A 24,549-nucleotide genomic window follows, 5' to 3' on the forward strand; every position below is an offset into this window, starting at 1 on the left:
AAGCTTGTGTTTTGACTGAGAACAGTACATTTATTTTATAGGTGGGGGGTGTACATCGTGAATGGCAAGCTGTTAAAGGTCTAAAGGGTAATTCCAGTATATATTTTTTACGTTTATGTATTTATGTTTGTAAATGTGGCTGTGTACGTGTGTACGTGAGTTTGGGGGCCCTGCGATCTAGAAATTTAGTCAGAACTGTTTTTAAATGCAAACAAGCCATTTTGTGTGATTGCATATTGTTATTTCTAAAAAAATCCTCTTCTGCTGATCTGAAAAAACTTCATTATAATAAAACAGGACACAGTAACATAAGGAAACACTAAATCAAACATTTATTCTTCATTTGTTTCACATTTACACTTCTTACAAGGAGAAACCACCATTATCTTTACTAAAATATATTAAGAGATCTGAGTGTATAAAGACATTTCATACAGAGGAAACAAACAGAACATACACAGACGCATTTTATGACCCTGTAAGAAAAGTTCCCAAAGGCAAAGTGGACATAAAACACCTTCATCACCAAAGCCCAAATCTTCATATTTGTCTTAAAAGAAGCTATTGCTAATTAGGGACACTAACATCTCATTTGTGTGCAAGAACTAAAGCCTATTTATACGCTTTAATCCAATATCCAGGTTCTCTTATGAAGCGACATTCAAGAGATGAGTGTAGATATACTTAAAAATAACTTTTCAGGTATTTGTCTTACTTCCTTTAGTGCAGTACATTTCAAGGCCTCGGAGACAATCCTGCAGTGCGGACAAAAGAAAGCAGTTTTGCACATTAGAGGAACACTGTCCAGCATGAAGGCAAAGTCAGAGGTATGTCAAAGTTTTTGCAACATGAACAATGCAATAACCCGGGGACCACCCACCACAACATAAATAACAAATACAAATGTGATGTGTTCTGTAACAAACGTCCAAAGTAGTGTGCAAAACAGGTTGTCCTGTCCAAAGCATGATGAAAACAAACTGTTGACAGTAGGAGCGATGCTGCTAAGCGATTTGTGATTCTAAAAACTGTCAGGGCTTAATCATCTAAAATATTTGTTTATTTCACACAGCATTAAAGTATAATAGGAACCTTTTTTTGTTCTTGATGCCTAGAACTAAAATAAAAAGGGTTCTGCCAGGATGGCATCTGTTTTTTGTTTTTAAAAAAGAGAGATAAGACAGCAACTGACATCAAGGTTCAAAAATCAGGCTTCTGGTCCATTTTGGCAAAAAGAAAAACAAAAAACCTCAAAGAAAACAAAACGAGAAGTAAGATGCAGGAGGAGGAGGATTGTCAGGAGGCAACTTAAAGGAACTTAAAAAGGTTCACAAAAAGGCAATCTTTCTCTGGTCAATCCAAACATCCAGCAATAGGAGGAGTCTCATCTTCTGCTCAGGCTTTTACTTAAACTGCAAAAACAAGAAAACGGGTTAGATTTACATATATTATAAATAACATATCATTTTGGTTAAAGAGCTTCTACATACTTGTGTATTGCAGAAACATAAAACATGATTTTGATAATTACCAATGTTGTCAATTAAGGACAGGTGTGGCACTGTGTGGTATATTCTAATACATTTGTTTAGCACTGAACAAACTTCACTGCACGGTTCTTACTGGATTTTTGGTTAGGATGTTGGGTTTCTGAGCCAATGTAGGTTTCTTCATGAGAGCAGGTTTGGAAGGTTTCGGCGACATAGACCCAGGATGGGAAGGTGAGGAGGTTTCGCCGTTCCCCTCAGAAACCTGCTCCAGAGGAACACCAGCCAGGTCATAGTGCTTCTTCCTCAGCTCGCCCAGACGCAGACGCTCGTTCTCCAACTGACTCTCTAATTCCAGGACCTTCACCTGAGGGAAGAGAAATATGCAAATGGTTATTTACAAGTAAAACTGATGTTGTTTTGTTGGTGATCCGAATATAAATCTGGATTCTGGTATTTTATTTTAATTGTTGACCTTGTGAGATAGAAGAGTTGATGACATTTATTTCTAAAAATGTCAGTATTGTTTTGAAAAACATGTCATTGCACCATATAGAGCTACTGTATGTTGCTGTGTAGTTAAGTTTACTTTCAAGAACCACAGCCTTTAAATGCAAACAGCAGTGCAGTTCATTCATGGAAACAATCATTTCAAAATCATACCTTTTTTGATGAATTGTGGGTTCTTATATATATATATATATATATATATACACACACACACATATACATATATACACGTATACATACACACACACACACACATATGTGTATATATATATATGCTGCTCTGAGGACTGCCTATTTGGCTCAACTCTTGTTGTTTAAATTTGCTATATACACAAATATAACAATTTAAATTTAAACCTCTAGGAAAAAGTGAAACGTTTGTTTGAAAGAAAGTTACCTGGGATTCCATTTCTTCTCTTTTTAACTTGATGAGTGACAGGCCAGAGAAGTCCATGGTATCTGTACACGAATAGTAAAAGTGGATAAACACAATTCTCCTAAAATGCTCATGAGAGTCTGTCAGGGTCTTGAGCACAAATCAAACCAGACAAACCTTTTTCCTCCAGGTGCTCCAGGCCCGTTCTTGTTGAACCCACCACGTTAGCTGCCATTTCATTTACACGGCGAGACGCCTGCTGGAGGATTGTCAGCCTCTTACTGCTGCGGTCTGCCTTCACCTGAGAGCAGAGGGGAGTCCATGAGTCTGAGCAGATGACACCGTTTAGATACTAAACCAACAAACGTGGTAAGACGGAAAACTAGACAGTGGGCCTGTAGCAGGAACTGTGATTCTGAGGTGTGCCTCAACAGCAAAGCTTTCAGTGCTCCTCCTTTAAGAAAAGTGTAATATTTGACTTCTTAACATTGAACACACATGTAATGCAGCATAGTATATTTCTAAAGTTGTAAAATAATTCATCTCATGAAGGAAGTCAAAAAGTAAAGAATGGATTTGGGTACTCATCATCCTCCCACATAGTTTGTTTTAATTAAAATGTTCTTTATGTACATATGTATGTACGTGTGCATAAATATATATATATTATTGATATTATTGTATTATCTTATTTACTCATGCATTTTTCTGTCTAATTATTATTATTTTTTTAATATCCAATTTTATTGGTAGTTATTTCATAGTTTTATGAATCTCAGTCAATATGTCGACTATTTTTGTTATCATGTTCAATATTTATTTCTAATGTGATACATTTTAGTATTGATGTTGGTTTCAAAATGTGACTGTTGATTTCTGACTTTAGTTTTTTTACCATTTTATATTGCCAATAAAAAGTATAATAAACTTTTACTGACACTTTGGGAAACTGGTGGCGAGTTTGTTCTTTCTCCAGTTACTACTGTGTTTTCATTAGAAATTAGACCCTTTACCTTTGAGGCAGCGACCAGCTGTGCCGTGCTTGCGGCGATCTCATGAGAGCACACAATAAGCTCCTCATATTTTCCTGTGTGCAGCACCACCTTATCAGCAGACTCTCTATAAGGAAGAGAGGAAAAGTTATTTGTGTATATTAACTGTGTCATATATGCCATTACTATGTCTAAATTTGTCATGTGAAATATTTCACTGAAGATTTCAGGGATAGAAGGGACTCAAACTTTAGTCTGCTGTTGTGTCTTTGTACAGACCATCAAACATTTCTATTTTGAATTTTATATCAACATGGAAACATGGAATATGGAAAAAAAAAAAGCTGAAAAAAGACATTCTTATAGCCTCTGTATAAGAGTTTTAATATGGAAAAAAGCAGCCTAAATGCTCTGAGTTTGAAGGGTTAAATAAACTGAAGGACTTACACCATCTCGGTCGCCCCCCAACCCACAGCTTTGGCAGCAGAGATGAGTCCCTCAGTCCAGCGGGAGTTTTTGGCGTAGAATTCCTTAATGGAGGCTGCACCCTAATGAAACAACATCAGCACTGTTAGCTGAACAGAATGACTCACTTTGATTTCACAAACAAAAGCTGATGATGAACTAAAAAAAAACAAAAAAAAACTAAAAATAACAGTGAGACTCACCCGCCCGCCCTCAACAATCTCCTTTTGTAGATCTGTAGATGCAATGATCAGCATACGAATGGCCTAAGAAAGATTGACGGATAAAAGAAAGAGACCAGTTGTTTATTATTCATTTTAAAATAGATAGAAACCTCATAGTATGTTAGGTTTTGAGTGTAGTCTTTACTATCAGTACAAAGACATGGAACTAGTGTACCATCATCAGGTCTGTGCAGCTGTTGAGGATTCTGTGAAAGAGTGAAAGTGACAGTTATTTATAAATGGTAGACAGAGATATAAAGATATAAAGGTATAAAGACATCAAGAACAAAAATGGACAAACCTTTCGTTAACCTCCAGTTTTATTCCTGTTGTGTCCTTTCGTGCCTGATTCATCATTTCCTAAGAACAAAACCAGACGAAAACATCAACTTCAGTAGAATATTTCTATACCATTCAATGTACATACAGTCGTATCAGTATAACACCTTTTACACCAAGATTTATAATAATTACATCAATTCTGCGAACCGCCTCCTCAATAGCTGCTGATGTTGCAGCCATTTCTTTATCGACCAGATCTCCCAACTCTTCCTGACGGACGTCCATGCCTTTTGGCCGCAGCTCCTGGGAGAATGACAAAGACAAACACAATTGAATGATAGTGAAAATGACCTAAAATGCCACAGACGGAAACTTAATACGAATGTATTATGTTGTATTAAGTCTGGATGATTGTATCATTGAAATCCTAACTTCTGCTGCTGTATACTTTGAGAGACGTGAGCTCATATAGACACACCGTAGGTATGTTTTAGGTATGTTTAGGTAGTTTATAGAGGGCACATTTTCCTATGTTTTCACATTCAGACTTCTTTTATTTGCCTTGTGTCAGGAATAAACGGAGAGTGCCTCCAAAGATTTTCCACATGTGGCTAAGTCTTCACAATACAAGCCGCATTAAACTACACCGGCTACACAAGCAAACTTCTAATAAGTTAAACTTGTGCATCATGTGTATGTAATGCTCAAGCATGCTGGTGTAATAGACAAAAAAATCAAACTAAACACATGACAATGACACATTGAGCCAGAGGAAGCTTTTTTCTGGAGAAAATCTCATTTTTTAATACTGCATACATATTTTCTACATTTGTTGATTGTTGATCGGAGAAATGATTATATCCTTAAAGCACAAATCTAAGACGTTTCATAGCAATTTTTTTTTCCTCACCTGGCCCAAATACAGGATCTTTTGAATAATGACGCGAACAGCGGCTGGGTCGGCCCTTTGCAGAGTGGTCTTTGACTTCAGTTCCCTCAGGTACTGCAGACTCTGAGTGGCACATCCTTTGCAATTCTCTGTCAGTTCTACAGGGCGTAAAAGAGCTCAGATCAATTTATGTGAAGCCTGATCAGGACTTTGATGTGATTTTTTTTCCCCCCCTTTTCTCATAATTTATTTGTTTCTTTGCGTCGTGCTTGATGGGAGGGTGCACTTTTCAGGGTGCAAAGACCTTGCAAAGAGTGCTGAGCTGTACATGTCATTTAAGCATGGGTCCATGGTTACGGTCGTCTCCGTTGCATTTGACCAAACTAACGCAGCGCCACAGAGGGAGCATGCAGTGTTGCCGTGTATGGTCCATGTGGACTCTACATATGACCTCGTAGAATTTACATCAAACAAACACTAGCAGACCTCATGTATAAGCTGAAAGTATGACCAAGGCCTTAAATATAACAGAACATCTGGTTGATATATACTTCTGTTTATATGTAATCAAATATTGCTTACGGTCAGCATGGTCAGTGGGGGCCATGTGTGCGGTAGCACTGCCGTTGATGATTGTATCCGCAGTCAAGTGGGAGAACTGGGTCAGAGCCCTCAACAGACCTCCAGCATCTGGTTAGGAGATAATACAGTAAGAGACCAGTCTACACATTTCATAACATTTCACAACGGAACAACTGCACAGTGTCATGAGTTCAGCAGGATCAAGCGGAATCAGACACAGAGACGTCTTACCCCCCATGTTACGCAGATAATCAGCATGGCCCTTCTTTACTTTGTCGACAGAGCCCAGTGCAGCTTCTGCCCGACTTATGAGATAATCTGTGTTTAGAGGACAAACAGGATATTGAAAAATAAATGAATAAATAAATCTTTCAAGCAACAGCAATAAACCGTTGATGTATGTTTTGATGTAAGAGAGCAGGAGCGTGACCTGGAGAGCTTGTGCAGCGTATATGTGAGGGATCGTCCAACTTGGCGACAGCATCTTGGATTATGTTCTCAGCTTCTGTGATGGTACCCTGCAGCAGAGCAAACTGCTCGTCCAGAAGCTTCTGCTTCAGCTGACCCTCGTGACTCACCTGCAGTGACACAAGAAACACAACATTTCATACAATTGTTGAAGGTGAGAGATTTATATTTACACACATATGCATTACAAATGTCACATAATGTCTTTACCATGACCAAAGTCAGAATAATATCATCATCAGCAACAAAAATCAGGAGAAGTTATGCCGTGGAACTTTGAATTTCAGTTAGATTTTACATTCAATAATGCCTGAGATTCTCTCAGTGAGACAGGCCTAAAAGCTGAACACAGGACTCTGTGACAGGAGTCTGCTTTTCTCTGCCTTCCTGACTGACCTTCTCCTGCAGTTTGCCCTGCAGTTCTCCCAGCTCCCTGCTGCTCTTCTCTCGCTCCTGCTGAAGTGACGTCTGCTGCAGCTGCGCAGACTGCCGCAGCGAAGACAGCTCCGCCTCCTTCTCACTCACAGATCGCATCAGACGCTCCTTCTCGGCCTGCAGAGCTGTCATCGAGCTGTTCATTTGCTCCTTTGACTGGAAAACAGAGAGAGGGAGATGGAGAGGACAGTGAGTGAAGCCAGAAAAGGCAGATGGCGGCGAGTGTCAGAGGGAGACCATGTTCATCATGCCTCGAGCATGATCACAACTGTGAAAACTAAATGCTGGTGAATTTGCTGAACACTGGTGACACTCACCATCTCGCTGGTCTGCATATTCGCCTTCATGCGCATCACTTCCGCCATCTTCTCCTCCAGCTCCCTCTTCAGCTTTTCCATCTCAAACTTCTGCTCTTCCAGCTACAGTGACGATGAAAACATTAGAGATATTTAACAGCAGCACGAGACACCCATGTGCATGAAGCAAAACAACGCTAACCCACTAACCCTCATGTCAGCTTCCTGTTTTATCCGATCCATTTCAAACGACAGCTGGTGTTTGGTCCTCTCCACCTCCTCCTGGGTTTGCTGGGTTGCGGACAGCATCCTCACAGTGTCTGCACTCTGTCAGCACATCAACACATTTAGTGTCACCACACACACTCTAAAAAAGGTGCTGAAACAAGCGTCTCTGATCTGGTCTGCAGTCCGTACCTTTCGTAGAAGTTCAGCGTGACTGGCCACCAGCTCTGTGTGCTTCTCCTTCAGCTTATTGTACCGTTGCTCAGTGGCCTGTGCTCGCTCTGCACAAACAAGAGAAGAGAACAGTGTCATCTCACAGATTGGTTGTGTGGACACAGGAAACCTATCTTCAATCCTGATTTTCAATTTAAGTCACTTCAGCACATGGTCTTAGATTAGACATAAATCTGCCATGAAACATGAGAAACAGTTTTTTTGTGTGTGCTTCTGCACTGGGCATTGCTGTCCTCCATCAATAAAAGTACATTTGATCTCGTCTTACATATCCCCCGCTTTGCTACAGAGAGGTTTGACAAATGCAGCATTTCCTGTTGTTATTGGAGATGCATGCAAAATGTACACAAGCTTCCTCTGGTGGTACTTGGAGGAAAATCAGAAATACTGTTCTACCATATATACCAGAGTATGTGATCGGAGCAGAGCTGAGGAAGTTTGACCGGAGTGTGAAAAAAATTAAATAATTAACAAATAAAATAATAATTATGAGAGTACACCTCATCTTTTGCTCCATCTTAATCTAATGTCACTACACCAGTGTGTGAAGTATATGTGAGGAAGAGGAGGATGATGAGAGAGCAATTTATTTTATTGGGAATAAAATAATAAAATGTCCCCTGTGAAAAGTCTGTAACTGACTTTGCTCGGCCTACTGTATTTGCAGCACTGTATTTTAACGTTGGTGATAATGGTTACTTCAAGAGATCAATGTTTTCTCAAGTTGTACTTGGAATAAAAAGTTTGAGAATCACTGATCTAGGGGTTGTGAACTGTCAAATCTGATGTGTAGTTGATCAGATTTTAACAATGTAGCTGACAATGTGAACATAGTCTATGTCGCCATGTGAGTGCATCAGTGTAAAAATTAATATCTTACGCTCTGCCTCAAAGAATGTGGTCTGTAAGCTGTCATGCTCCAAATTTCTGCGGCGCATGGCCTCCAGCTCCATGCGCAGCTGCTCATTTTCCACGAGAGCTCGTTGTTTCTGGGCACGTTGTTCCTCCAGCTCTGCCTCCAAACTGTTAATTTGGGACTTGAGCTGCGTGATATAACGGTGAGCCTGTGGAACATGACAAAAGATGTATGCAGACAAGCTTATCTCTTGATTGAGGCCAACTCTGACTTTTCATTTCCATTTACTTCACGTCTGCCAGGTGGAATTTTATCCATGAATCTCAACCGGACACAGCAGTTTCTCCTCATTCACAGGCTACTTGCCACATTCCACATAGCAGGACAGTATTTGCATCCGCCCAACACATGACCACATTCTTTTCTCACAGATAATAATGTCCAATAATGTCTCATATGCACAGAAAGCGACCCATTGCCTCAACAATAACAAGTGCAGTTATTCTTATTCTACCTGTGCAATATTTCTGTTTTCAAGTGCAATAATATTTGTTACTGGGCAATAATTATGGTAGTAAAATAATTCTGAAACATCCACTGTCTATACAATCGAGTAATTTTGGTAGCTAAAATTTTATTCATTTGTTTTTTTCACAGTTGTTTTCCTCTCATATGTCGTTTATCGCATATGTTATTGCATATGTATATCTAGCTCATAATTGTAGATGAAGTTAAAAATGCAGGACAAATGTGTGAATGTTTCAAAAGGAGCTGCATAGCAAATTCTATTCTATTTGATTCCACAGATTATTCAGTACCACAGGTCCTTCTCACCTCTGCTTTGACCTTCTCCAGCTCTGCTCTCAACAACTCCAGGTCACGTTTGAGGCTCTCGATTTGAAGATCCCTGTCACAAAAAAAAGAAAAACCTCCCATCACAGTGAGCTGACACAGACTGAGTGCTGAGAACAATAAATCCTCTTTATAGATGCTGTATGCAATGAAAAAAACACCCATGCTCACCTATCATCAAAGGTTCCATTGGGTGGTCCAAATGCCTGATCAAATATGTCCACTTGCTGAGAGAAAATCAAAAAATAAATGAATATTTGTCGTGATAAAAAGACAGGGATGGTCACAGCTGTCAGAGAGAGAATATGAGAGTGCAAGAAGACATGAGCAAATACGGACTAAATGATGAAAACACAGCTTTTATCCCTTCTCTCCCTCTTAATAATGTTTGAGTTTTTTGTGTATTAATCATCAATAATGGGCCTTAGATACTGTATATAACCATGGTTCCCACACCTTGTTTGACACCAAATTCAAGGACTTTCCAGGACCAATTCCCTCAAATGGACTGAATGTGCCGACACAGCTTAAGATGGGAGGGCAACTTGTAAGAGCCGCTTCACCCATGGCGTCCACTTTCATTGATTTACAGCACGCTCTGCATCTGGACAAGTGATTGTCCTTGGGATCTTTGGCAAGTCAGCCTTTGTAATTTCCTTTAATGAGTCTGAGATCTTAGAATATGCATTTCCCAGACATCACGTCATTTGCTCTCTCTTGCTTAACGTTACTCTCCTTGACGTCAATGGCAAAGAGACATCAAGCGATGCAGGGAACATGAAACAGTAGGTGACGTTGTACCAAATGAGGGAGACATTCAACTAAATATCAACTTCTTTCTTGCACACAATTCAAGCATTTCAATGATCCATGTCCATTTATGGTGATTTCCCAAACATTTTTTTGTCAAATACAAACTTTCAAAGATTTCCCCGTGGGAACCCTGTTAAACAAAATAATTAAGACTTCATTGATAGTTAATAAATAGAAAATGTATAAACTGAATAAAAACTAACACAACATCATAGAATGATTTTTATACAAAGAAAAACATATGTGTGAGTAACAGCTGTGTCATACCTGAGGCTGTGTCTGCATCATGCTGGATGTCGGGACATCGCTGACCTCGATGAGCGGCTCTGGGTCGTCATCGTCATCATCCCCCTGCTCTGGTTCCTCATCAGCCATGAGCACCACTGGCTTCACGTGTTTGGCCAGTGACGCTGCATGCAGGAAGTTAGGTGGGGACTGACAAACAAGGAGAACAACTTGTGTTCAGGGTGACATTATTAAAAACTTTGTAGGTAATGTTGTACAGAAAATTCAACACTGCATCCAGCGTCTGTGTAAATAATAATCCAGTTACTCCTGTTTGTAAATAACAGTAAGGGTATTAAGTCATTTGAGTGTCACTCAGCACTGTGCTCTTACATCAGGTAGCCTTGGGACCTGGATCAGCCTCTTGAAGTACACCATGTCTCTAGCTTTGTTGAAGAATGTCTTAAGGCTGCAGCAGGAAAACAAAACAGGAAGTTAAGCTCAACCTCATCCTCACCTCATGTATTCATACAGAAGTTGTCCCAGTTATGTTGTATTGTGTTTAAAGATCCTGTAAAGCAAATTCAGCATTTCTTGTCTTCACACATTGTATATATTAGAAAATAGTGTCTGAGAACCCTGGCAATTGATGTCTCATGCAAGACCTCTTGATTCTGAGGACTCCAGGTGAGGAGCCCTGATCTTACAAGGTTGGTTTTCTGCGTTTAACTATCACAATGACTCTGAAGCTGTTAAATTGGGGTATACAATCCTGCATAATTCTGCTTTAACACTGTTGCGGAATAAGACAATGCCTTCAAAAGTGTAAAAATACTACTAGTAATACTATAGTTCATTGTGAAACTGCAGTGGTACAGATGACGTCAGCTGAAGAGGAGGTCTTTATTGCGTCCTAAGGATGGATTTGTGTTTACATATGCAAAATAATGAGGCCACATGCGTCCCCAAACCACCTCCGAATGTTGTTTAAATGACTGGATCTGAAGATGCATTTGTACTTTGTGATATCCACTTGTTGTATCTGACTCGCATGTATTTTAAAAGTCCAGGTATAGTCAGACTCAAACTAAATTTTTACTTACTTTTTTAATAATGTCATGTAAATGCTCTGTGTGATAGAAACACCAAAGGACTCTCCACAAAGGGTGGGGCGTGGGGAGCAATGATGTGCACATTTGCATAATTTCAAGCTATGGTGTGGTGACTGGGTGAGACAGGATTATGTTGTAGCCTTCCTTTAGTCTAAGAAAGTATACCGCTGGTCTCAATCAGTTGTAGCCCGAGGCTTTGGACAAAGTACCTGTGGAACTGATCATGGAAACGCTCACGATGACCTTGCAGGGTATCAGCAGGGAGACCTAAAATCCAAGACGAGATTGTGAGGCAAAGCATACACGAGTATTTAATATTAAAACATAATCTTGTCTCGGTAATAACTGTTCTTACAGGCGTGGAGCTTGAATAGCAGCTTGACTGTGAAGTGGTAGAGCTGACTACAGTCCTGGATAACTTGGATAAGTGGAGCCAAGCGACACTGACCAGATGTGAGCGTGGTGATGGCGATGGTTGAGTTGAGCTGTCGCATCACTGGGGACAAAGACAGAAAATACATGATGAAGCTGCCAAAATCCCTGAAATCATCATCGCTAATGTTGAGTGTTTGCTCAGTGACGCGGCTCTCACAGGTTGCTGTTCTTGCTGTATACAACAGCAAGAGAATCTCTGGGGGATCTAGATGGGCAGTGGTGGTGGCACTTCACTTAACTTGCTGTGGATTCTTATGCTGTGTTTGCACATAAGCATGAGTTTGGACATTCACCAGCGATCTCATGCAGAAGTACCTCTGCAGCAAACATTTGTGCTGGAGGTGCAGTGTCATTGAGAAGCACAGCGCGTATCTAAATCTGGCAATTCCCAGAACCTGTGTCGGGACCCAGAGATGGATGTAAGGACATTTATGAGGTCACTAGCAGAAATTTTTGCAGCCTTTTACTTTAGATTTATGTGTGTGTTTTCAAGAACACAAGCATAAAATAAATGTGTGATTCATTTCTCAAACATATACTGTAATAATCTGGATTGCTCACTTCCCAGAGTGGAGGAGTTTAAGTATCTTGTTCAAACCCTCACCCATGGTCACAAACTGTGGGTAGTGACCCATAGAACAAGATCACAGATAGGAGCGGCCAAAAAGAGTTTTCTCCACAGGGCGTCTATGCTCACCCTACGAGATTGGGTGAGAAGTGAGGACATTTGTGAGAGGTTCGGAGTTGAGCCACTGCTCCTCCACATCAATAGGGGCCATTTGAGGTAGTTGCTCGGACATCTCCCTGGGGAGGTGTTCTGGGCATGTGCAACCGGAAGGCAGACATTTTTTTTTATTATTTTTTTTTAAGAGATTCTGTGAATCATTGTAGCTGTAGTGTTAAGATACAGTTGATTGATAAAGTGCAGTTACTTCAGCAAAGTTAGTTTCAACACTTGACTCTCTTGTTACATGAAACCAACTGGTGAGGCACCAAAAGTGCATACTTTCTACAAAACACATGGACCGAATGTTTTGTACAGTGACTCTGAAGCAGTACTGAGACCGCTAACACACAAAGAGAACAGCTACACATAACAGCAAAGTGAAATGTTTTTTGTGGTGCTGAGATATGATCCATGGCCTCCTCCCCGCAGGCCTGGGAGGAGCATACCATTTACAGCTGTAAGTGAAGGAAATCAGCCTAATGTCCTCCAATTGCTGGTATTTCCTCTTTTGTTAAAACACAGGGGAGGAGGTAAGCATAGGAGCATTTAGGAAAACTAGACCAAGACAATAAATACATTTTTAAAGAAAAAAACATCAGTATGTTGATCTTTACAGGAGCTGAGCTCTAGGACATAAATAGATAATGTCAGCAGGTTGCAGGTAGCTCAGGTTTCTCTTCTAAAGAGTAAATGGTGGGAGGAGTTTTTTTTCCCCTCACCTGTCTCGGCCACCCTCAGTTCTGCATCCATGTAATCAAACACCTCCACTGTGAGCTGGAACCTGCAGGAGAGAAGTTGATACCATCGTTAGGAAAAAAACAAAACAAAGCCAGCCCCATTCAGGAACAGTAACGATATGATCCTGTGAAAGTAAGCCACCAGCATTGCTTATGAATGATTATGGTATCAGGCTGAACATTTATTTAAAGCTACTTCTGCTATACTTTGGAAACTCACACATTATTAATGTCTGTGCCTGCAGTGCGCTCCAGGACCTCGTCTGTGACCTCCAGGTTCGGTGGGATTTCTGCGTGCTGCGTTATAGTACATTTATGATGAGTCAGAGTCGGTTGCTATTCGCAGTGTGACATTTCCTTAAAATCATCCATTTCCTTGCACCACAGTGACAGTGTGTGGTGCAACCGACGACAAAAGACGCCCTTTACCTTATTATGAAACTCCATTTTTGTGCAGAGCATCTTGGAATACATAGCCACCAGCTGTCCATATCTATCATGGAGGTTGCCCTGAAAACCACAACATCAGAAAAGCAAGAATGAAAAATTATAAATTGAAAATATTACACAAGAGATTGAAGCTTTCTTTTCCCTCATTTCATGGTTTCACATGAAATCCAATAACAGACAAGCTGCATTCAAGTGAAATTATTTTTAAAGCTGTAATACAAGACGTGTAATGACTCACCCATAGTTTCCCTACTTCAACCACAGTACTGTGATGTCTCATGCAGTCTTGTAGAACCTGTGGAGGTAAAACAACTCTTGTCAAACTGATATAGCTTTTTAATCTTGATTCACGGAATAAAACAATCACGTTGATTTGGCGAAATTTCTAGTGTAACACATGCATTCATCTTCTATCTATTAGCATAGCTGTTAGCTTAGCCATTAGCCAAATGTTTTTAGGTTTTTTTTCACTTTTTACAACTTGGGACAGCTTTCAATGTTATCTTTATTTTGACTTACTTCACTTTATTAGCAACATAAAAATCAGCTAACAGCTTTCAACAATTTGAATGAGGAACCAAAGTGACAGATACTAAATAGTAATGGCTATAATATTTTTGCTAGGCTCCATTGTGGTGGTATTGTTGCCGTATTCTTCCTCTGACTGGTTTTGTTTGTGGGGCATTTGTAAAGTCATATTTCATGTGTAAATGGGCTTCAAACTCAGGGTTCTGATAATGAAATCTAGGAGAAACCTTTTCAGTATCCCACAACATTTAATTTAGTCAGGAACCCAAGAAAGAGACAGTTCTCTCTGTTCATGAGGTGATAACTGTACCTTCAAACGCCTTCATGACGAAGGGAGGAACAGGGGAATGCTATTAGCAGCAAGGTAGCCTAAAAATACATTTATATATACAAACAAAGATAATAACTTTGACAGCGGCTTGATGTCTTACATTGTGATGGCCATCCCGCAGGATTTTATGTAGTACATGGCAGAACTTCCAGCTGAGGATGGAGCTGCCGGCCAGAGGAAAGCCAAGGGCGTATGACCAGAAGGTGTAGGCTCCCTTCTCCCTGTGAGTCCCAAGGATGATTCCTGAGATTTTGGTCTTAAGGAAACACGACATCATAGAGAACAGCGTAGGGATGGAACAATAATTTAAAACTATGAAGCTGTTAATAACACAGTTTGTGCCGAGTCATCTAACGCTATTTCAAACATAACTCTACGACTAACATCTTCTCGCATAAAGAAGAAATAAACAGTCCACAAAATGACTCTGCTAAAAATGCTGTCGCTGATTTTCATTTATTTTTACAGTCAGTGCATAGTGAAGCATGTGATATATAAGATTTTTGGATAGTAGACAATTTTACATTTTTATCTGTTGTCCGATATCTGATCCAGTGATTTTGACTAGTATCTGACCAATACTGAGTTGCATACCAGTTCATCCCTAAGAACAGGAGGCTATTTTACATAAAAAATGTTTGTGCTGCTAAACAAGTCACTGACACAGCATGTTGATAATATAAAGTGCACTCAGATCAGGTATGTTGAGATTTGGCTCTATATAAACAAAATGTATTTATTTTGCCTTTTTTCCTCATGGTGACACTTCTGAATTGTTTGACTCCATCTCAACATTCAGTTCTATCAGGAAATATTACCAACTTACAATCTGTCCAAACTTGAGAACCATTTCATTAGCACATTCAGTTATGACTTGCATTTTTGTGAAAGGATACGTCGTGCATGTTTCTCTTTTACAGGCGTCTCAGTGGAGTTGATAGCTTTGCTGATGCTGCTCAACTGGAAAAAGACAGAGAAAAGAGAGTTAATCTTAGGTCTTTTACCTTTTGTCTTTTACTCAAACACGCACCATAGGACCAGGCTTTGTTCCCCATGAGAACTATCGGTCCTGACAAGGGCAGTGTTTATATCAGAAAAAGGTCCCAGAGAGGTAGCAAAAAGGAATGCATGCACACTGTTTACAATAGACTCAACAAACACATACTACGTCACGAGAAGTTAAATAAAAACCAGGAAACAAAATGATAAGAGGCTGCAGTGAATATGAAAGTGACGAGTCTGCACGCTGTGTGAAGACGTACATACTCACTGTTTCACTACACAACACAGTGTTGCACAGATTGACTCTCTCTTCTCAACTTCGATCAATTCTAAACTAATCTGAAACAGTATTTCAGGATAATAGCTCCTAGATCTGTGTGACAAAAAACACTGCTACTTACAAATCATCACTGGGAACCAACAAAAATAAAACATGTTGTATTTATCTCTATATTTTGTCATTATCTATTGGAGCTTAGGTCAAAGATGACAGATAAAATCTTTAATTCCACTGATAATAAGCCAGGGAGAGACAGAACATCAGGAAGTCTCTCTGCAACCTGTCCAGCAGGTAATACAAGTGTAGTGGCAAAAGAGCAGGAAGGGAGGGACAAAGACACACATTCTGGATCTTTGTGTCCTCCATGGATATTAAGCTGCTGCAATGAACTTTACGTGCAGAACGTCATTGCTACAAGGAAATATGACAACTTATCTATTTCCCTGTTACATTCAACCATGTGTTGGTTGAATCTCTCTGCTGAGAAGTCTTCTTCCTTGATTGCCTTGCTGAAGAGCTCTAAGCCAAGATATTCTGAACCTTTCCTAACTAAAGTTTGTTTCAACTTTGTCATTTAACAAAAGCCTCAGGTGATTAGTGGGGTCATCATGAATCTAATCTTCACGTTGTTCCATTATCAATGTTTCTGGACAAAATTACACAAAATTGAATGTACTTTCCCAAATTATCTCCCCCTGTTAAAGGTAAAGGTCCAGTGTGTCAAATTCAGTGACATCTAGTTTCATTGAGGCTGCAGACAGAGGATGACTTCACTCATCAGCCTTATCCCAAACACATCAGAGAACTACGTTGGCCTTTGCTTGCCATCATGGATGTTGCTGTTCTTTGTTTGTGTTGTAACCTTCTGCTGTAGAAACATGGCAGTGCAAGTAAACATAAAAGGCTTATGCTAAGGCGACAAAAGCCAAACAATTACAAAACTATTATTATTGTTATGGGTAGAATGTTTCATTACTGCACATCAACCCTCCGAAAAGTTACAGACTGGAGATAAGATTCAACAAACATGTTTTATATTGTGATATGTAGTAAAAGCTGCACAAACAGCTTAATGATTCTTCTTTACGCTTTCACATCTCTATTCAAAACCTAATCACATATCAGTGGCAGAGGCCCCTAATCCCACAAAACCATAGAAAAGCCTCTTTTAATACATTGGAAACCTCGGAGTCACTAACCCACCCACCACACATACACACACATGTGCACACACAGGTTTGCACAGCTATTCTTCTGAGGACACTGCATGACTTCTGTTTATTTGGACAGGCTAAACAAAGCTTTATAAACCAGTTCACAACCCTGACCTTAACCTAACCACAATTTAAGGCTTCTGCATACCGAGGACCAGGTTTTGGTCTCCATGAGGACTACTGGTCCTGACGAGGTAACAAATACAAGTACATATGTACGCACACACACAACCAGCAAAATATACATGGCCACACAACAAAGCACAGAGGCACTACTGTGGGTGAAAGCTGGCGTTCAGAGAGGGATAGACTGGTTAATAGGAGAAACCCACCCCCCTCCATCCTCCTCCCCGGTTTCTGACGCAAAAGAATTTCTAGTCTCTCGTTTACACTGGGCGAGTGCAGTAGGCCTGCACAGGGGCCTGTGTGACAATGCAGGGTTTGTTTCGTGGAGGAAGGCCGACAGCTGGGGTAGAAGACCGGGTTGGATGGGGGCCACGCTCTGGCACACAGAGCCTGGCACAGAGGCCTCAACAGATGGCTGCTGAGCAGCGAGGCTGCAGGGAGACTCTCATCGTACATTCAGAATGACTGTCAGTCTGAGAGTGACACATGACCAAAGACAACATTCAGTTTACTGTCAAAAGAAGCACATGCTTGAGTAGCTATTACTGCACCACTGCGGTTTTTGAGACTGGAGCAGATTTGTGTGTCACTCCAGTACAATGTGATGTATGATTTGAGGAGGAAAATATCTAATTTTCTGACAGATATTGTAGTTTGATTTTGGATTTTAAGATGAGTTTCTATTCAATATTGACTATATTGAGGGAATTTAAAACATAACAATGGGACATTACAGTTGGACATACCATAAAAAAAGAAGAAATTCAAATACAAGTTGATTGTTCCATGTTATAAACCAATACACAATAAAATACACCAATAAAAAACTGAAAAAAAACATCACAACAGCTGTGACTGTGTTACATACCAAAGTCAAATAATGCTTATTTTCCACAATTACTTTAAATGTATACAACTGAGAGTAAAACATCAGACGACTGAAAAATGGTCAAAAACGATAACCTCTTAGTTGCAGTTTAAGGAAATGGGGACAAGTCAGAGTTAAACATTTCAAGATAAATCAAAAAATAATCAGCTATGAATTTTACATCACCTCACATCAATACACTAAACAATTAACTGGCAATTAGTACAGCCAATATTACTTGACTTCTGGACTGGAATTTTGAGTATTTCACTAGAGCTGAATTCTTTGGTGATAACATTCTGCTTCAACACACAAAACAAAGTCTCATTGACGAGCCTCACATTAGTCCACACAAAGGTCACACAGTTAGTAACACACAGACACTAGATCCATAAAGCCAAGGTCAAAGGTAGCTGAGAGGAAATCTAAACTAATGGAGCCATTTGGTCCGAGCGCTGGAAACACACTGACCCCGTCAACCGTGCGGCTACCCAACAACTCCAACTGTGCAGCATTTGGTTCAGTAAATCCTTGTAACAGCAGAGACGAGAAGTGAGAGGGAGGGAAAGCCCTGACTAATCCTCTCGTCCTGTCATAAGGTCTGTTGCCAGCTAGCATTACTGTAGCCGCACACACACACACACGCGGAACAGTCGAAAGACGCCACACACACACACACACACACACACACACACACACACACACTCTGTGCTGCGACCTTGAGGCCTCTTTGCTTACCTTTTCATCTCTGCCTTTCAGCAGAGATTCAATGTGCCTGGACATCCTGGCATGAGAGGATTCTGCTCGGTGAACAAAGTCAAAGTATCAACACCACACCTGAGCTGCTTCTCACTGCACAAAATGCTCTGAGGCGAGAGGCGTTTATTGCAGGTCCTTATCAGCTTAATTCAACAGTCTGTTGCCAGAGACAAGGTCACACACAGACTTCAACACAGCTCAACCTGGCTGTAGCTGAGGGCAGTTACCCGCAGAGTGACGCTCCACAACACCATCACAGAAGCTACAGGTTCAGGTCGACATTGACCCTGTTTAAATGGGAACTTACTACGCACAAAAAAGGCCACTGTAATTCTTTGTTCCACCTATTAAAGGTAGGGTTGAGCAAAGGAGTTCTCCATTTGATCCAATCTGCAGTCTTACTGTTAGACGTCACACATACTTACACACCGAACCTTTAAGCAGGTGTAAATTTTATTAAGCGAGACATTACTTAAGTAGCTAACATATGTTTTTCCTTCTTTCCCAGCAGGCAGCCATGTTTTCTGTGAAAGCAAAGTGTCTGGTTCTCAGCTACAGCAGCACCTGAACTATCCCTTTAACTTACATTGTATATACACAAACAAAACCACTTTCAAAATAACAGCCCTCTTTCAAAAACGCACCTGCTGTTAATCTGACATTGAGCCAAACGTGGCAGCACCTACAACAAAAAAAACAAAAACACTCACAAGATAAGATACAAATTTTGGTATAAAGTCCTGTTCTCTTTTAAAAGAGCAGAATATGGCAGCGAATAAATCACAGGAAACTGCACAATTAGAGAGGGTCTCATGACTCAGTTTAATGTCTAATTAAATTAAAGAGGCAGAATCCCAAACATTGTCAACAAAATTATAAACTGTTACTCGAAAAACTGAGTTAGAAATTCACATGACGTTCATGATTACAGGGAGCAGTTTAAATAAAGTAGGTCAGAGCATAAAACATATGTAACACACAGTCTTGCAAAGTACCTTAAAGGGACACTTGGGTAAAAGTACAAGCATCTTACCTGAAAATAACTTTGGTAGAAGTTGAAGTCACTTTTTTATAATATTACTTAAGTAAAAGTCTTAAAGTAGATGACATTTACTATACTTAAGTATCACAAGTCATTTGCATATATACAATGTACTAACGTTTTCTAAGTAAAAGTAATTAGTATTGAGCCATGGTAGATCAGTGGTAGGGAGAGTTGTCTTTCAACTGGAAGGTTGTGGGTTCAATTCCTGGCTCTGCTCTTCTATGTGTGTCACTGAGCAAGACACTTAACCCCACATTGAAGCGTGTGAATAGCAAGTGTTTCCCAACCCTGGTCCTCAGGGAACACTGCGCTGCATGTTTCAGATGTTGCCCGCTCCAACACACCTGATTCAGATGAACAGCTCGTTACCAGGCTTCTGCAGAGCTTGTTGACGAGCTGACCATCTGAATCAGGTGTGTTGGAACAGGGCAGTGTTCCCTGAGGACCAGGGTTGGGAAACACTACTAACTATAGTGTAAAGCAGCTCATCAAGACGAGAAAAGCTCTATATAAATACAGACCATTACCGACTCTTCTTCTGGTCTTATTTGGTAGTAATGAATAACAAAGATAGTTAGAGGAAATGTAGTGGACTAAAAGTAAAAGTTGCTAGAAATAGAAACAACAAAGTAAAGTACAGATAGGTGAATCTTTTAGTATTTGTAGTTTACAACACTGATACCATATCATGTAGAGACTATTGGATTTTTCAGTGGATTTCAGCACTTAAGCATAAGGATCTAGTTGGTGTGGCCTTTTTGCTTGTATATGCTGTTGAGTTTTATATTAGATCTGAAATAGTTTTGACTCTGTAACTATGTTGACCAGGACTCCAAGGAAGAAAAGATCCTGTATCTCAATGGCATCTTCCTGGCTAAATAAAGAAGCTATATAAAAAATTAAAACAAAAGGAAGGCTGTTGAATATTTTTAATTCCGTCTCTGCTCTCACTCGGTGTGTTCACCGTCTGGTGCTCCCACCCCATCACTCTCTCATGGGCACTCACTCAGGCAACAGGAGTGAGGGAAAGCAAACACCACAGTACACACATGGACGCACACATACACTCAGTGAGACATTTCACCTTGGTGCCGAGGTCAAAATAAAGAAAGGAGAACTCAGGAGAGCGTGGACGGAACCTGACAAGCAAAGGAATTAACAAAACTGAGGAAATTTCATCCAATACAGACGCACTCAAAAATCAAAACAGAGGCATTTATTTCAACAGCTATGTACACACAGTGAAAGCAGTTGAATCTACAAATGCAGTGAATAAATTATGAAGTAAACTCTGTATCCAATCAGGAGTTTGGATCATTCCACATGCCAGGCAGTTAATCTGCATGTTCCTCAGTGGCTGTACACTGCCTACAGTGCTTCAGTCAGTCACATGAACAGGAAACACCAGTTTAAAGTGATGAATTACAGTTTCACTTTATCCTGCGAGTACATTAATTCATTCATTCATTATCTACCACTTTATCCTCCACCTGAGGGTCATGGGCCACTGGAGCCAAACCCAGCTGACACAGGGCGAAATGCAGGACGGATTTTGGAGACAAACTATAAAGACAAACAACCACACACGAGGAGAACATGCGAACTCCATGCTACCCACCACACTGCCGCGTGGCTCCCTATTAATACATGTATTGTTAAAAACTATTATAAAACTGCACCTACTTGTACTTGTAATTTGCATTTTGTTCAACCATCATTGTATCTTCTACGAAATGGGACAGTTCCTTTAACATACACCTCCAAGAAAAGAGCACTGTTTTCTATTCATTTACATATTCATTTTCTAAATAAACCTTACCTGTCATCACTCATAAATCATACAAACACTGGTAACTCAATCTCAGGAACACACACACTCAAAGTTCCTTAGAAAAGGAATAATAGACACAATGTTGTCCATAAAACAACATAAATCATTATTTATTATGCTGCTCATTGTGGGTCCACTTCTATAACATCCTACGGTCTTCCATGTTAGTCTTGTAACTCATTTTGTATTAAAAGAAAGTCAATTTACATTTTACAATTTTAGCTAAAGCTAAATTCCGCAAAGGAATGGCCTGTTATGAAACTGTCATTGTATAACTTTAATTTATACTCGATACTTTTGTTTGACTCATTCATTCATTCACTCATTCATCCATCTTCTACCACTTTATCCTCCACATGAGGGTCGCGGGTAGAGCTGAAACAGTTACTCAAACTATTGCGATAATCAATTAATTCGGTCATTTCATGATTAAACTAAGATTTCTGATTGTTTCAGCGTCTTAAATGTGAATATTTTCTTCATTTCTCTGCTGCAGATAAAGAAATCACTGAAAGTGAATCATTTTGGTTTGTGGACAAAACAAGACATTTGAGAACCTTATTATTTCCAGGTGTGACAAACACTGATCAACAATATTTATTATTTATGATATTTCATGGACCAACCGATTGCTCGATTAATTGAGAAAATAATCGTTATTTGCAGCTCTAGTTGGTGGAGAGCGCTGGTTCCAATCTGAGCTTAACTCAGTTAAATTCCTTTGAGCGTCTTTCTATCTAACCAATGTGCTGCAATATTAAATACAAAAAGACTTGTATTTTGATTGTTTAAGAGATACTACTACTTTACAGTAGTGATTGTTTGAGAGGTCTAAAGAGGCAGAAGAGAGATAAAATGTGGGTTTTAGTTCCTCAACTCCTCCTTCTCTACACGTGCCGTATAAACAAATAAAACAGTCAGTCATGTACATCCTGCAGAGGAGAAGCTCAGCCCATTTTAGATAACAACACTGAAAGCACTGGAAGTCTGAACACACGGGTTGTTCAATCACTCAAACTCAGTCAGACCGGGGTGTGTGTGTGTGTGTGTGTGTGTGTGTGTGCTTCACTTGGAATAACAACCCATGATTTTATAGTCCAGGAAATGGTTTACTTGGTGTAAGACTGAGTGAAGTAACAGCCACGAGCCACAAAGCACCTGTTGTTGAACGATGAAAGCGGCACCTTCATTCCTGCAGTGCACACACACTCAAAAAGGACTGAGTCACATTTCTCGAGTCCTACTCCACGGAGGAGATATGTCAAAGTTTACGTTCTTGTTTTCCACCCGAGGAGAATCCATTTCCTAAAATGTTCCTAGAATGAACAGCTTCCTCGTCCTTCTGTGCACCATGGACATGGAATGAGCTGCAAAACATAGTTTCACTACAGACAATGCCTTCTTTAAAACACCTTCAACTGCACTTTATGGACCGTCATGACAGAAACATAGTGTTTCACAGAGCCTTTTTAAGAGGTTTGGGTTAAGGATCTCGCTGGTATGACCTGTATACTTCTGCACTTTACCTTTATTATGTCTCTCTTTTTTTTTTACTCTCCTTTAAATACTTCCTTTTAGCTTTTATATTCTGTACCTATTTGTGCTGCTATGTTGACCAGGACTCTCTGGAAGAAGAGATCTCATATCTCAGTGGGATCTATCTGGCAAAATTAAGGATAACTAAAAACTAAAAATAGATCAAAGGGAGGCTGTTAAACCATGGGGCAGAAATGTCAGTGAGAGAGGAAGGCTGGCCAAACAAGAAGGACAAGATCAGCATGATACCACCAACACACACACACACTCACTCACTTACTCACTTACTTCACTGAGGAATGAATGGTGTGAGCATGATATGCATGGCACTCAACATGAGATAAAGGGTGAAATTTAGATCTCCCAGTCATGAAAACTGTGAGGAAATCACACATGTTCACCACAAATAAATAAATAAATAAATAAATAAAGGCTAGTCCTCTTTCTTCATAGATTCACAGTGAAACTACATCTTTTCACATTGAGTAGACACTCTGCTGAAGCATCTTTAATTCACTGCTCAATCATTCAATTACGCAGTAAAGTTGGTAACGTGGAAACGTGGCCTGTGTGTGTATGTGTATGCTCGCATTAACAGTGTGAACACACACACACACACACACAAATACACGCACACCGCAGGCCTTACTGCAGCAGGTTATCTCTCTCTCACACACACACACACATACATACACACATACACTCCGTACTCTGCTTATTTTTCAAATATTTACCTGCTGCTTGTCAAAATGATCCCTCTCCGCTCCGAGGTTCGCCTCGGTCCGCCTGCTTTTCACTCGTGTGCTAATGTTCATCCTCTAGTTCACACAAAGACCGGTCCAATAAAAAAAACAAAAGAAAAACCAACTCTCCTCTCCTCTCCTCCAATAATAATAATAAAACCGGCAAAGAAAACGGTGAAATATCAGCGCAGGTTTCTCCTTCATGTGTCGGGACTCCTCCGGCTTCTTCCGTGCGTCACCAACAACATCTCCAGCTGCGGCTGCGTCTCACTGAGGATGCGCCGCGGCGGAAGGACGAACAGCAGCGGCGTTTGCTTTACGCGGACTGATCCTCCCCCAAGGTGGACTCATCATCATCATCATCATCACGCCCTCTGCTGACATCCTCCCACACACACACACACACACACACGTCACCGTTTCCAGCTTCTACTTAGCACACACTAGCTGTGTGTGTTTTTTCTGTGCTGATGTTTAAAAACCAGATAACCGATATTTTTTAAAAAAATGGGAAAAAAAGTATGTATTTATATGTACTCAGTCTCACTGAGATAAATGAAACACATGAAAACAAAAGCAGTTGTGAAGCACAATTAAAGTGGGCTATACAGGGC

General features: G+C 40.2%; 1 protein-coding gene across 2 annotated transcripts; it reads right to left on the reverse strand.

The window, feature by feature from the left end:
• Positions 1–309: 309 nt before the first annotated feature.
• hip1rb (huntingtin interacting protein 1 related b) lies at positions 310–24,246 on the reverse strand. 2 transcript variants are annotated; one of them, XM_044025276.1, is made up of 32 exons: positions 23,927–24,246; positions 15,428–15,491; positions 14,632–14,774; positions 13,911–13,967; positions 13,652–13,732; positions 13,443–13,519; positions 13,205–13,266; positions 11,679–11,819; positions 11,533–11,590; positions 10,605–10,680; positions 10,254–10,421; positions 9,345–9,400; positions 9,156–9,228; positions 8,346–8,529; positions 7,424–7,512; positions 7,217–7,333; positions 7,028–7,129; positions 6,672–6,866; positions 6,238–6,385; positions 6,039–6,125; positions 5,808–5,915; positions 5,247–5,383; positions 4,529–4,639; positions 4,356–4,414; positions 4,230–4,260; positions 4,034–4,096; positions 3,813–3,913; positions 3,387–3,492; positions 2,551–2,674; positions 2,395–2,456; positions 1,624–1,854; positions 310–1,412 (listed from the first exon to the last, which is right to left on the reverse strand). In XM_044025276.1, exons 1-32 carry the CDS (start codon positions 24,005–24,007, stop codon positions 1,404–1,406), a joined length of 3,201 nt encoding a protein of 1,066 aa, XP_043881211.1. In that variant the 5' UTR covers positions 24,008–24,246; the 3' UTR covers positions 310–1,403. The 2 variants fall into 2 exon arrangements, with proteins under 2 accessions (XP_043881211.1, XP_043881212.1); XM_044025277.1 differs by lacking the exon at positions 23,927–24,246 and adding an exon at positions 18,760–18,886.
• Between the last annotated feature and the right edge of the window lie 303 nt (positions 24,247–24,549).

Source organism: Solea senegalensis, linkage group LG5 (assembly GCF_019176455.1).
Source record: "Solea senegalensis isolate Sse05_10M linkage group LG5, IFAPA_SoseM_1, whole genome shotgun sequence".
Classification (NCBI taxonomy): Eukaryota; Metazoa; Chordata; class Actinopteri; order Pleuronectiformes; family Soleidae; genus Solea; species Solea senegalensis.